The sequence below is a fragment of the Oreochromis aureus genome, linkage group 15, assembly GCF_013358895.1.
Source record: "Oreochromis aureus strain Israel breed Guangdong linkage group 15, ZZ_aureus, whole genome shotgun sequence".
Taxonomy (NCBI): Eukaryota; Metazoa; Chordata; class Actinopteri; order Cichliformes; family Cichlidae; genus Oreochromis; species Oreochromis aureus.
This window is the reverse complement of record NC_052956.1, coordinates 10,831,088-10,846,063: the sequence shown is the minus strand read 5'-3', so window position 1 is coordinate 10,846,063 and position 14,976 is coordinate 10,831,088. Positions and strand designations below refer to the sequence as shown.

At 39.7% G+C, this 14,976-nt stretch overlaps 1 protein-coding gene across 1 annotated transcript; it reads left to right on the top strand.

Annotated features, from left to right (window-relative positions):
• The first annotated feature begins 358 nt into the window (after positions 1-358).
• On the top strand, positions 359-2,848 carry LOC116310797 (piggyBac transposable element-derived protein 4-like). The gene is made up of 2 exons (XM_031727712.2): positions 359-1,705; positions 1,888-2,848. Exons 1-2 carry the CDS (start codon positions 467-469, stop codon positions 2,356-2,358), a joined length of 1,710 nt encoding a protein of 569 aa, XP_031583572.2. The 5' UTR covers positions 359-466; the 3' UTR covers positions 2,359-2,848.
• The last annotated feature ends 12,128 nt before the right edge of the window (positions 2,849-14,976 follow it).

The following is a 14,976-nucleotide window of genomic DNA, read 5'->3' as shown; positions in this document are numbered from 1 at the left end:
TTTGAAGTCTGTGAGAATAATTTGGAGCCTGGTTTTACTGGTAATTTCCAGTGTTCCCAACTTAGAGACTTTGTCGCTATATTTTATTAGCGAGTTTTCAGACCCCCTTAGGGACTTTTTTTTTTTTTTCTCAAAAAGCGACTAGTAACAAATCTGGCGACTTTTACTGGTGTTATTAGGAAGACTTAATGCCGTGTTCTCCTTCGTTTGGTACATAACTGTTTTGGGGGCAAATAAAATGCAAGTAGGGATTAAAACCGCAGAAATAAGGATTACCCGGTGCTGGAAATGCTAGCGCTTGATGCAGTGTTTTGATTTTGTTGCCACTCGTACCCACAATGCAATGCGCGAAAGTCACGTGGTCTTTCAATCTCTATTGTTGTTCTTGCAGTTGGAGAGAAAAAAAAGGACAACCAATAGCGATTTTCCTTACTGAGGATTTTGCAACACTGGTCATTTCTGCACCATGGAGCCCACATTGAATTCAGACGAGGCTGTTGCTGCAGTCTTGCAGTCTTCCGAAAGCGAAAAAGATAGCACTAGCAATGAAGAAGGGGAGGAATATCTGCCAGGCAATGAGGAGCTTTGCAGCTCGTCGGAGGAGGAGAAGGAGGAAGAGACAAAAATGGAGCTTGACAGTCAGTGGAGATCGAAAAATGGGGAAATCCTGTGGTGTCCCACACACGAAGAGACCCTGCGATTTTTCCCCGCTTCCATTTTAACCCCAGGACCAACCCATTACGCAACTGCTAGGATCAGCAGCCCCGTGAGTGCTTTTGATCTTCTTTTTGCGGAGGACCTTATGCAGCTAATCCGGCATTTTACCAACCTGCAGGGGAAGAGGTCGGTAAAACAGTGGAAGGACGTAGGTGAGGAGGAGCTGCGGGCTTACATGGGGCTGCTGATCCTCGCTGGCCTATACAGGTCTCAACATGAAGCTACAGAAAGCCTGTGGGATGGGGTGACAGGACGTGTTATTTTTCCTGCTACAATGTCACGAAAAAGATTCCAGCAAATTAATCTGGCCCTAAGATTTGACGATCATCTTTCCCGTCCAGGTTGCCGCAGGGAGAATAAGATGGGTCCTATAAAGGATTTATGGAGCAAGTGGAGTAGCCGCCTGCCCACATTTTTTAATCCAGGGAGGGAAATATGTGTGGATGAACAGCTGGTCCCTTTTAGGGGCCGCTGTTCATTCAAACAATATATGCGCCTCAAACCTGCAAAATATGGGCTAAAGATCTGGGCCTTATGCGATGTGCAGACCTCCTATGCCTGGAGGCTGCAGATATACACAGGGAAGTCTGCATCAGCAAAGAGGGAGGTTAGTCAAGGAATGCAGGTGGTGCTTGATTTGACAGACGGGCTGAAGGGCCACACAGTAACAATGGACAATTTTTTTACATCATTTCCTCTTGCAGAGGAATTGAGGAAGAGGAAGATGGCCCTGGTGGGCACTCTGAGGATTAACAAACCTGAGCTGCCCCCACAGCTGCTGAACATTCAACACAGAGAGGTAATGTCCTCTGTCTTTGCTTTTAGTCGCAACGCTGCTTTGGTATCCTATGTGCCAAAGAAATCAAGAAATGTTCTCCTGTTGAGCACAAAGCACCGTGAGCCACAAGTCGAGAACTCTGGCAAGAAAAAGCCCCAGATCATCCTGGACTATAACAAGTGCAAAGGGGCTGTGGATCATCTAGATCAGGTAAGCACAATTATACATCAATTATTTGCCAAATTATTTACTGTTACTCGTTGTTATAACTGTGAGAGTCCCATCAGTTATCTGATAGCATAAATGTGATGATGATAGTTTGGATAGTTACAGTAACGGGGACTGTATAAATCTATTCATGTCATCTCATGTCATTTCTCTTTCTTTTGCAGGTTTGTGGCACCTACTCCTGCCGTCGGAGGACACGTAGGTGGCCCATGTGTCTGCTGTATCACATGATTGATGTAAGCTGCTACAACGCTTTTGTCCTCTTCACTGCTGTGGACACAGAGTGGAACAAAGGAAAGCGCTATTGCCGGCGTCTGTTCATAGAGCAGGTTGGCAGAGCACTCATCACCCCGACCATGATGAACAGAAGCCACCTGCCTAGAACACCGTTTGCAGTCAGCCTGGTCTTACAAGCCCAGGGCAAAGAGCAGCAGGAGCAGCAGGAGAAAGAGGAAGAGCAGCAGGAGGAGGAGGAAGAGCAGCAGGAGGAGGAGTGGGAGTCACCTTCCAAAAAGCGGAAGCAGTGCGCATCGTGCAAACAGCGCAAAAGGATCATAACCAACTGCTGCAAATGTGGTGCCCCTGCCTGCAAAATCCATCTGAAAACACTTTGTGGTTCATGTTATAAAATGTAAATTACATCTTTGTTCAGTTTGTTGAGTTTATTCAGCTCAGTTCAGTTTGTTTTTGCAAAAAATTGTCATTGTTCCAAAAATAATAATGCATCCAAATCAATGTTGTTATCAATTACTGACCTATTCAAGGCTGTAATAACCTCATGCCAAATATTTTGATTTGCAACTAATTTTTGGAAAACATTACAGATTGTGGGTTTTTCCCATTAAAAACCAGGGGTCTTTATGACAATAAGGGCATTAAAAACATTTAAAAAAATGAAAAACTTTATACATATGGTTAGGTCTGAAGTTGTTGAAAAGATCTGATGTGAAAATTTTTTATATATGACATCGTAACACTTTTGTGAGCGCAATCATGTGGGGTCCCGAGGGCAAAAGTGATCTTTTTTTTAAAAACTGATTGCTCCAAAAATAATAATGCATCTAAATCAATGTTGTTATCAATTATTGACCTATTCAAGGCTGCAATAAACTCATGGCAAATATTCTATTTTGCAACTAATTTTTGGAAAATATTGCAGATTATGGTTTTTTCCAATAAAAAAACCAGGGGTCTTTGTGACAATAAGGGTATAGAAATATACAAATATTAATAAAAAATAATAAAAAACATTATACCTATGGTTAGGTCTAAGTTTGCTGAAAAGATTTGGTGTTAATAAAGTGGGGAAAAAAATGTATATACGACATTGTTATAACACTTTTGTGAACGGGATCATGTGGGGTCCCGAGGGCAAAAGTTATCTTTTTTTTTTTAAACTCTCATTGCTCCAAAAATAATAATGCATCCAAATCAATGTTGTTGTCAATTATTGACTTATTCAAGGCTGCAACTACCTCATGCCAAATATTCTATTTTGCAACTAATTCTTTGAAAAATATTGCAGATTATGGGTTTTTCCATTTAAAAAAAACAGGGGTCTTTATGACAATAAGGGCATAGAAATATACAAATATTAATAAAAAATAATGAAAAACTTTATACCTATGGTTAGGTCTGAAGTTGTTGAAAAGATTTGATGTGAAAAAATTTATTCATTTATGATATTGCTATATCACCTGTTGCCTTAGGACCTTTTGGGGTCCCAAGGTTAAACTGTCTTTTTAAATTTTAAAGATACTACAAGGGTTAAACTTAAGTCTTAATAAATTCCATGTTCCTGCAGCTTTGTATCCCCAGATTGGTTAAACTTGTCTGACATGTCAGTAGCTGTGGGAGGTTGGAGGGTCTCTGAAGTCCTATGAACTGTCAGTAGGGCCTCAGAGGCAGGATGCTCTGTGCAGGACTCACTGTGTAATCAGATGTGCTAATCCCCCAGTGCACAACAGGTTTCTTGCAAGCTTCAACTCTCCACACCTCTGGATCGCGCCAGGACTCTGCAGGACTTCAAAAAGCTCTGAGCACTGGATCTTTTCCCTCTAGGGATGGGAAAGGCGTGAATAGATGTGAATGATATTCACATTGTAGTTTCCTTTCTTTGCAAACAAAGTAACTGTACAAAGTTTTATTGTTTATTATTCCCACCTAGGAGCAAATGTAGCCCCCATTGCCACGAAGGAAGCTCGGGTTGAATCTTCAGCATTTGATGTGCCTGTATTGATGGATAAAGGTCAAATAGATTTAACATGTTTGCTGTTTTGTAGCATGAAAAATACAAAATTGCAAAAAAGGCAGAAACAACTAAAAAGTTTATGTGCAGGTTACTGGTTTCAGTAAGTCTCTGGGAACGACGGTGCACCACTAGAAGGCAGTATGAGCTAAAATGACATAAGATGTGCAGCTGTCCATACTTGAGAGAATCATTCCTCTGTCTACACTACATTTTTATTCTTTTTATCTCTGCAAAGATTTGACAGGGTGTTTATCTCAGCTACAATGTTGTTTTAAATTTTATTTATATCACTCATTTGTTTTTCCCCGTGGATGAACCTTGATATATATATATTGGCATGCTTTGCCTACATTCATCTGTCAGCATCTATTAAGTTTTGGCAGTGAGCAGTTGGATCCATGGAAGTTATCTAAAAGGATGGGAAGGAAGAGGAACGGTGGTGTTGCACTGATAAAAGGTGGTGTTGTGAGCGTGTGGGTGTGCACACGTGAAACGAGATTGGTCAAGACTCCGTCCCTTGTGCTGAAGGCTCTTCCAGGACAGCTGGTGAAACATTAGTTTCTCTGTGAAAGCAGGTGTTGAACACACGTCTGTATCGCCTGTGAGACTGCTTATCACAAGACTGTGTTACTACATTTTGAGGTACACCACAACTGATGCAACCATCTCATCTTATCCAGACACATGAGTCACATACAACTGATTAATGATTAAGTACCCACCCTAGTTTCAGAAGGCCTTTTTCTTCTGCAGCAGAAGGCTAGAGTGAATGCTTTCCCTTGTTTAAATCTGGCTTCAGTTGGTGCGAAATCTGATGCCAAATTCACCAGTTCATGAATCTCACATATGGCTGCTTTCTTTTTGTCGTGTAGAACAGTATATTGCGCAACATCCAGTCAGCTGCAGTCCTGTGAGTAAAAACACTTTGGATAAAAGAAGAAACATCCGTTAGAAGGAGATCTGAGGAGATTATGCAGTGCACTGTAGGTCATGCAAGTTATTGGACATCGATGCTGATGAACTGCTTGGTTCATATCAGTTCTGATGAATGACTTGTATTTTCAGTGGGTAATTAATCATGAAAATCTATGAATAAAGACAGGGAAAACACACAAAAATCCCTGATTTCTATTGCAGATGAACATCGCGCCTTTGTCAAAGGTGCCCGGTAGCCAAAGACACATTGACCCTTGATAACCTTTTTATTGAATATTTTAGAATGTTCTGTACATTGTACACAGATGGATGTAAATTAAGACAAACAACTGGTACAATGTCTACCAAATGTAATGAGCCGTTTATAAGGAAAATGTTGAATATAGTAAGTTAAAAACAGTAAAGACACTTTAATAAACAGTTTGGGATTACTGCCGGGAAAATGACATATCAAAGATGAATCATGTATATGGATTATGGCATGTGGGCTGATGCTGAAGCTTGCGCAGGATTTGAGGAATCAAAACTTTATGGCGAGAATGTGAAACATGAGTTATTCTAAATAGACTGATCAGCCACAACAGTAAAACTGCTGAAGGTGACGTGAATGTCACTGATCCCCTTGTTACTATGCAAAGTTCTGCTAGGAAAACTTGAGTCCTGCATGTATGTGTATGTACTGTGGTGTGCAAAAATCTTAAGCAATCCCTCTTTTCATTATTTTTTGCCTGGAAAATGGCAAATAAATGCAACAACTTATTGAAATATAAGTGAAAAAACAGCATATATGGCGAAAATAAAGCCTGAACAATACTAATGAGGTTGCAATTTATTGACCACCTTTATTTTGAAATGTCCTTAGTCTTCAGAAATGGTTCTCCAGGCTATTTGAAGGACTTTCAAAGGTCTTCTTTGGATATTTGCCGCCTTATATGTTGTTCTCAGTCAAGATGATCAGTCAGGTTGTCAGTCAGACATCTTTCATATGATACTTTATGTGGGATCAAAATCTGATGGTACCTTTCTGAATTTATAATTCCATCCATTTTGACAAGATCTCAAACACAACTGTCTGAAGTGCAGCCCCAAACAATAACAGAGTCTGTGCTGTGTTTTACAGATGGCTGATGGCACTTACTTTTGTACCTCTCTTCTGACATCCTCCATACATTGAATGATGATTTGAATAAAAAAAAAAAAGGATTTATCTGTTCAGTACATTTCTTGTGTAACTTTTCATTCTTTTACTTCCTTAAGTATGGTTTCTTGACAGCCACCGTTCCACCAAGACCCTTTATGATGAGGCTTCAGTAAACAGTAGATGATCAACTGAAGGGCCAGATGCATTTCTCAGATCCTGTGTCAAATTTTTGCTGGATTTCTTCCTGTTTTTTAATGATGTATCTTTTAGATACTGTTCATCTGCTGTAGATTGTTTTGTATTTTGTTTGGGGGGTGTTTCTCAGTAGTCACACTTTCTTTGTCTTCTGCTTGTCCAGGTACCTCAAATCTGTTGAAGGACACGGTGCACATTGTGGTGAAATATGCCAATTTTCCCGCTAATAGCTCTTTGGGATTCACCTTGTTTGTACACATATACTATTTTTTCCTGTCATCATTATCTTTGGCATCATTTTTTGTAGATTTAACTAAAGAAATGGGAGCAAATTATGTGTTTTTATGACAGGCTGCAAGTATCTGGAGTATACAGGTATAAAGATTTAAAGTTGGTTCTTTGCTAATTTGTCTGCTACATGTAGACACAACACTGGTGTCCCTTGAGTTGATGCTTGAGTGATTGATATGTCACTGTTAAATTAATTAACAAATAAAACATTCGTCTGAAAATGGTCAAGTACAACAATGGACTGAAAATGAGTGAAAAACCAGCCAATGTCCAAAGCAAAACTTTGAAAGACCTTCAGAACACCTGGAGAACTATTGCTCAGGACCAGTGGAAAAGTTACAACAAATTCTGGCTCCTCAGAGGCAAAATATAATGAACTGAGGGGTGACGCAAGACCTTTTCCACAATATTGTACTCTGCTGTTTACTATCCAACTAAACAATATTGCAGAACAAGCTTGCCACACATAGCAACAGCATTCCCTGATGGCAGTGGACTTACCCGGCAGGAACGTAGGCCATTTACATTGCAGCAACTCTTCAGAGTAGCTGGACGAACATAATGATCAGTGAAAAGTTTTCAACCCTACAACAAATTTCCAAGATCCCAATCCACTGCACAGAAGCCATTGTCTCAGAGTCTCACTGTTGACAGAACAGTTCAGTGAAACAACGCCTCCATACTCTCCTATTCAAAATAAATGAAGGGCGGTCCTGGCACATCTCAGCAGCTTCTTTTGTCATGGACAACATGACGGCATGTTTTGAGAGACTGATCATTGCTTCAAAAATAGAACAACAATATGTGCTTGAGAAATGTGAGAGTCAAGGGTTAGTTTACATTTTTGGGGAGAGGTTCCTGAGCCAGAAAGTTGCACTCGATGCCTCGGAACTAAATTTTAAAGTCCCTCTAAAAGCAAAGAGAGTACACTGCACAGCTTGGCACATAGAGAATGAATACAAGTGTGAAAATGATCGACTCTACTATCACCATCATTATTACGTCTACAGAATGAGGTTACACAGCTGTGCAAGGGTGTGTTGGACAGATTAATCAAAACAATTTGAATGTATGTGTTTTTGTGTGGGTTGGTTTTTTTTTACTCTTTTGCTTGATGCTAAATTTTCAGCAGTATCACATTCTCTTTTTAAAAGGTGAAAAATTCATGCGTCTTATCTGTATGTGGTGTGATTTTTTTTTATTCCTACAGCAGTACAAATCATACTGAGTTTTTTCAAGTGTACTGAATAACTTTAAAACTAAGTATACAAAATTATACATTTTCTTTCATTTTTTCTTTTTATTTCTTTGTTTCTATTTTGCAGTATGCAAAGTTGTCCTTGGTAAACACTGTTTGGGTTTTTTGTAAAATGCATGGCATGATAGGGAGTCAAATTCCCGACCTGAATTGTTATTTCAGTCTTTCACCACCACGGATAAGATCCACCTATTTGTAAGAGAAGTCTCTGAGTGAAGCTTCCCTGTCAGGATTGATTTTGAACCTGTAAAGAAAACTTTAGACTCAAAGACGTGACCTACAGTAGGTTTCATTTTTTTTTTGATGTTTTTGATTACGGAGCCAGCTGGCAGCAGACACAGAAAGACTTTTTTTTTTTATTATTTCATAAAAAATGACAATAAACAGATGTTCTGTAGCACAAAATGGTTGCTTAAAGTTTATATCTGGAGAACAGAAAGGAAATGATCTCAAATGATGACAGAGCTTTCTGTCGTCTGTCACGGTGTTCTCTCTTGCTTTTTCTATACAGTTTATGTTGGCCCCAGCTGCAGTTCTCAACATCTGCAGTTGAATAACCTACTGGGTAAGATGTTTGGCACGTACTTAGTTTTTACTACAGTGTTTTGCTCATTAGGGCCAGTTCCAACCACTTTTACATAAACCTTGCAAGTTCATCAATGTACATTCCTCAACTGCAGCTGAACATAAATATAGATTAAGTGAGACATCAAACAATTTAGTGTACACCCCCCCCTCCCCCTCCGCCCCAACACACACACACACAAACACAAACACACACACACACACACACTTGTTTCTGCATAAGAGGATTTATGTCAGTTTTGATGACAAGCCAGCAGTTTAGTCCTAGCTCATAACATCATGAAATGATGTATACAATATGTTATTCAAAATGTCTTTAATACATATGAACCAGTGTTTTATTGATCCTATGTGGCTTTACAGTTAATAAATAAAGACTGCGTGAACATACTCAGAGGCTGGGTGATGTAACAGTTATTTTTTGCTGAAAATGTAGGTTGTATAAATGTCTTCAGAGTGTAGGGGAGGGTTTTTGATGACCGAATGGTATGTCTCCTAAGACTTTGAGAGTTCTGTGATTTGTGTGTATATTAATAGAACTAACCCTTACGTACTGTTTAGCTCAAGTTTGACCACTTGTGAGATTGACAGCAGTAAAAATACCCTAAATGTCACTTTCTTAGCTTGAAACTTTATATATTCTCTTAAAATGATCCAAAATACATAATATTGATTTTATACAGTTGGACAGATGCTGCAAAATTTTGTACATTGAGGCTATTCCAGGTCAAATTTGGCAAGGTGGATTTTAGATCAGGAAAATTATGGTTTTAGGGATCCTTAAAATTATGAAACTGTGCATTCCATGTCTGTTTATATCTTTGATGTGAGAGTGGTTACAGAGTTCACTGCCACTGCCATGAGAACTGTCTGCGTGTTCCTGCAGAGACAAGAACCTGCTGTTCGTTGAAGGTTCGTAGGGGAATGTTGTAATGATGAAATAGCAAAACAGCACAGGACTGATCATATATGGTGTATGTAAGGAAAAGAGTTCAAGCAGAGGTAAGAAGGTGCCTTGATGCTGATATGAGATCTGAACCTGCATCATAATTTATCCAAATTGAGTATAGAGGTTTCTCAGGTGCATCATGCCTGTGGTTTTAAAGCATGGAGGCTGCTGCACTTTTTTCCCTCCTCATCTTTTTGGACAGTTTTTTCACTAATGGGACGATACTTGAAGCCTATAGAGGTTCCACAGGAAGTCCAGGTTCTCCACATCGATATCTGCCATTGCCAGAAGGTTAGCTGTGTCTCCCAGCACAGTCACAAGAGCATGGAGGAAATTCCAGGAGAGGCAGTTACTCTAGGGGAGCTGGGCAGGGCAGGTATCTGCTTCTTTGTGCAAGGAGGAATGGGATGAGCACTGCCACTGCCTGACCTCCAGCAGTCTACTGGTTATGAACGACTAGTTGCACCCTGTGCTTTACACAGATGAGGGCAGGTTCACCCTGAGTACATGTGAGAGATGTAATAGAGTCTGGAGAGGCTGTGTCAAACATTACTCTGCCTGTGACAACCAGCATCGCCGGTTTGATGGTGGGTCAATCATGGTTTGGTGAGGCATATCCATGGAAGGACACACAGACCTCTACAGGCTAGGCAATTGCACCCTGACTGCAATTAGGTATTGTGACAAAACCCTTGGACTCATCATTAGATCCTACATCCTCCTGACCTCATGTGGTGAGAGTGAGCAGGCAGTTCTTGAAAGATGAAGGAATTAATGCCATTTACTAGTGTCAGGGCTCAACTATATGTTTCAGTCCATCTAAAGACGCCAGGCTATAGCATGGACTATTCTTTCGTACCAACACATTACCCAGTCTATACCAGTATAGATATTTAGCATGATTCATCCATCCATCTATCCATCTTCTGCTTATTCCATTTCAGGGCCATTTTGCATGATATTTTTTTATTTTTTTATTTTTTTGTTTTCAAACTCAAACTCTTTTGAGCAGTGTATGATGCTGCATGGTTTGAATTACTCACTATGAAAAAGTCCTGATCCAAAACTTAATGTCCACACCGAAATCTGACTCAGCCCCAGAGGGACTCTTTTCTGAAATAGTCAAATATTTGGTGTCTGGGACACTGTGAGCCCATGGGGTGTAGTTATATCGTGAGTTTATGAAATCTGACTTTAAAGAAGTCCTGCACATGACTAGTGCTAAAAAACGCTTGGGCCCGGAAATGGGGTTGATACATCATTGCTTAACAAGCGGATAGAGACTTTCTATGATCCAATTCTGAGCCCAGATCAAAACCATATGGTAAAGGCATGAAATATGAAAGGTATGTAGAGGTTAAAGACACACAAGACAGTAAAGTCAGAACGCTTAACAGTATACACGTGTTATATAAAGTGACCATAATGAGCTATAGTTTGTTTTTACCCCATTAAAATGAGCTATTTAATCTTTAAACATTTGAGTTATTGAGTTATTATTACAAAATGAATATCAGCTGTTCAGTAACATACCGTGAACCCCCTCTTACACAACCCAATAACTGTTTATAAGGTGGTTCAGATTTGGTCATGTGATTTTATAAACAGACATACCAAGCATTATATTGATCCTATATGTAAGGAGAAGCTGACAAACACATTAAGAAACTATTATGTTGAAATATTTTAAAAACATATCTCAGTAGTAGTACTATAAACTCTGAAAATTAGGTTTGGGCCTTTAGCAACGAGTACTGGGAGCAGCGTACTCTGACCTGATGGTGGTGTCCTGTAACAGCAACATCTCTGCTGGTTGAGTCACGCTGTGACTGGGCATGCTCTGTAATGCAATAACGAGAGGAGAGAGTGTGATAGATGACTCACTCCGGGTGTTCTTATGAATATCTCAGTGTGATATACATGATTATATAGACATATTCTATTAAACCTTTCCAAGGTATGGGTGATGTCTAAAGCCTGCCACTCTCTAATAGAAATTTAAATAAAACCCCCAGTTATTACTAGAGGACATACTTTTATTTTGACAGAATTTAAAAATCAATATGACATTTACAGCATTTCGATTACATTAATCCTGTCTCCAGGATTAATACTAAAAGCCACCGGGGGCTTGAAATTAGTGACTCACTCTCAGGATTCAGTGAGTCATCAAACCGCCTGTATCACTTACTGCAATTTATGGCCCACATAGAGGATGATCACCTTCTTTCATTATGGTTCGATTTTAGCGTAGCTACTAAAAACAAAGTCATGATTAGCAATGTAATCTGCATAGCAGAAAAGAATGTACATTTTGATTGTCTTACCCTCACAGCCCTCAGATTTGAGTGACTTTTAAATACTCGTATGAAATCAATAAAATCGGTAGTATCTGGACTGTAAACACAGTAATAGCCGCAATCATTTAAGCACAAAGACACACTGTTGCATTGGTTTGATATTTCACTGATAACATAGAGATAGGGAAAAATAAATCATATGAGCATGCCAAACACAGGAAGCTTTCTAAAAGTTCTAGTCTGTGTTTGTGAGAACGTTTAAAATCTATCAAGATCACTTAATAAAATTCAAGAAATCTTGCACTACCACTTTATACATCAAATGTTTCTCAAAACAGATGTGAGCACTTGGAAACAAAATCCAGCTCACCAGATACTGTTTGACTTTTGTTTAAGGTGAGATCAGCAAATATTTCTCAAAACAGATGTATGCACTTGGATGAAACATCCACATAACAGATATGGTTGGATTTATGTTTCAGGTGAAATCTTTACCGACATCATCATTCTCCCAACGGTCCCACCTCGTGTTATTCATGGTGAACAGTTTTCATACCCCTAGCATTTTTTCATACCTCTGTAACTGGCTCCTCTCGGTTACAGATATCCAATTGCATTGTGGGAAGCCACAGATGATACTGGGGTTCTTGTCAAAATTCTTACGTCATTAAGACGGTAAACACACACAGAAACACTGAGATGCTAAGGAGCAATGTCGTCATGCGGTAAGCCAAACTCCAGTTATTGGCATTAGTGTTTCAGACAAGTACACTCACCGGTCACTTCATTAGGTACACCTGTTCAACTGCTTGTTAATCCACATATCTAATCAATCACATGGCAGCATGTCCATTTAGGCATGTACACATGATCAAGGTGACCTGCTGAAATCAGAATGGGAAAGAAAGGGTGTTGGTACCACATGGGCAAACTGCTGATCTACTGGGATTTTCCAGACAAACATCTCTAGAGTTTACACAGGACATTCCCAAAAAGAAAAAAGATCCAGTGAGCAGCAGCTGTCTGGACACAAATGCCTTGTTGATGCCAGATTCAGAGGTGAATGGCCAGACTGTTTTGAGCTGATAGGAAGGTATCAGGAACTCAAATAACCAACACATCAAACCTTGAAGAAGATGGGCTACAGCAGCAGAAGACTACACTGGATTCCACTCTTGGCACACTGGTACCAGTTGAGCATTGCCTACCTGAGAGTTTCTTGCTGACCGTGTCCATCTCTTCATGACTGCTTCCAGCAGGGAAAAACACCTCAAGTAAGCTCAGATCATCTCAAACTGGTTTCCTGATCATGACATTAAGTCCACTGTAGTCAGATGCTCCCTACAGTCACCAGATCACTGCTGACAAATCTGCAACCATGTGATGCTATCATGTCAATTTGAAACAAAATTGACATGATAGAAATGTTTCCAGCACCCTACTGAATCTGTGCCATGAATAACTGAGGCATTTCTGAAGATAAAAGGGGGTCCAACCCAATACTACCAAGGTTTGCCTAATAAAGTGTCCGCTGTCCATACTGTATCATCAGTGAGAACAATTTGGCAAGCAGCCTTATCAAGTCAGTGTTCTTGGTTATGTAACACGGTGTTAGGTGGTGCAATTTAGAACCACATTAAGCAAAAGTTCTATAATGTATAAATGATAAGACTGTATTCTATTTCCCTACAACTGCTACAACACTAAAGGGTTCATTCTGATTACAACTTTTGCATGTTTTACAATAAATGTATCAGCCAAAGATTCCTGTTTTTGACTTGCAATAGTCTGTTTGAAAAAGGATTGGATCCCACAGACTGACCCAGAGCTCTAAGCCCAAACCACTCATTGCCAAAACACTGACCGCAACAAAACGTTCGGGGGGAGTAATTCAGGCCTGGCCAAAAAATAAACTGAGGTGATTGTGACGGGTTGACAAAGAAAACTGGAAGATATGTTGAAATTCAAAAGACCACAGTTTTTTTAAAAATTCGACAGCAGGGGTCATGTGTGATCTGAAGTGTTTAAGAATTATTTAAAATGTTATATGTTAAGTCGAGACAGAAAGACACTGAAGTCTTCCGCCTCCTAGTTTATCAAACAGGTGGTTTTCTGTTTTGTTTCTAAAGTCATAAATCCACGGGAGGACTCACACAAACAGCCCTTCCGTAAACAGACACAAATATCTGAGAGTGTTTGGTATTTATCAAAGGAAAACTGGAGAGAGTCAACTTTACACTCAATCCTGCAGTCCTGAAGGGAAATAATATCTGAATGCATAAAAATAGAGCTGCGGATGGAGGATCTGCTGAATGAAATAAGCTCGTTAATGCCCATTCTCACACATATCCGTCTGTCTGGACAACGTGTTCACTCTAGGGACAGTGTCTCCATTGTCACTTATGCCAATTTGGTGCTCCTATCTGAAATGCATGAATCATAGCCCATTATTGTGCTGAATTATAGAACTTTGTCTCTTGGAGCGAGATGCCACGTTTCTAATATGCGTGCGTAGTTAGTCCCATCAGCGAGAAAGAAAATCCAACAGTTTAGTTTTTAGTCCATCTTTGTTTGAAGAATCCTTAAAACTGAAGCATAAAAAACTCTCTGCTACACCATCACCAGCAGCCTGACCTGTAGATAGAAGACAGGATGAATCCAGACACCATGTGATAAACAGGTCATTGTAGAGACAGGCAGTAGGTTGGCAGTGTTATTCAATCACTGTTTGTTATTTAAACACTTTGCAACAGAGCAAGATATAGATGGAGATATCACTGCAGACTACTCAGTAGAAAGGTTCACTGGCTCTGTGTGGCCACGTAGGACACTCTAACATGGTGTTCATGTACGTGTGCTAACTGAATAAAGTGACCCCTTGTTTTCCTAGAATGATTTTTATTAGAAAATTGAATAATCTCATAACTTGAATTGATATTTTATTGTTGTTAATTTACATTCTGATGTGTTCCCATGTTTCATGTCAGCCTCTCTACTGTGAGTATCATGTGTACAAGGATTTAGAATAATCAGATTTCCTGGGTCCCAGTACCAGGACACTGGTGACAAATCTGTTTTTTGGAGTTTTTTGTTTGGATTGTTAGTCTTGGGTTCTCAACATAGAGAGACTGAAAATTACACATCTCCTAAATCCAAGTGAAAATCTGGACTATGGGACAAAGCCAGATTACCTGCAGAGAACCCATGCAGGCGCAGGGCGAACATGCAGACTACACATAAAAAGGCCCCAGATGGCTTTAGGTTCAAATCCTGAACTTAACCACGGACCTATCTACTGTTTCTTTGAAGAAGACCTAAGGCTAACATCTGGTTAATAGATTCATAAC

Excerpts from the sequence above, each read along its gene's own strand:
- LOC116310797 (XM_031727712.2), top strand. The coding sequence starts at position 467 with ATGGAGCCCACATTGAATTCAGACGAGGCTGTTGCTGCAGTCTTGCAG. Across the intron at positions 1,706-1,887 it reads CTGTGGATCATCTAGATCAG|GTTTGTGGCACCTACTCCTG; the intron begins GTAAGCACAATT and ends TTTCTTTTGCAG.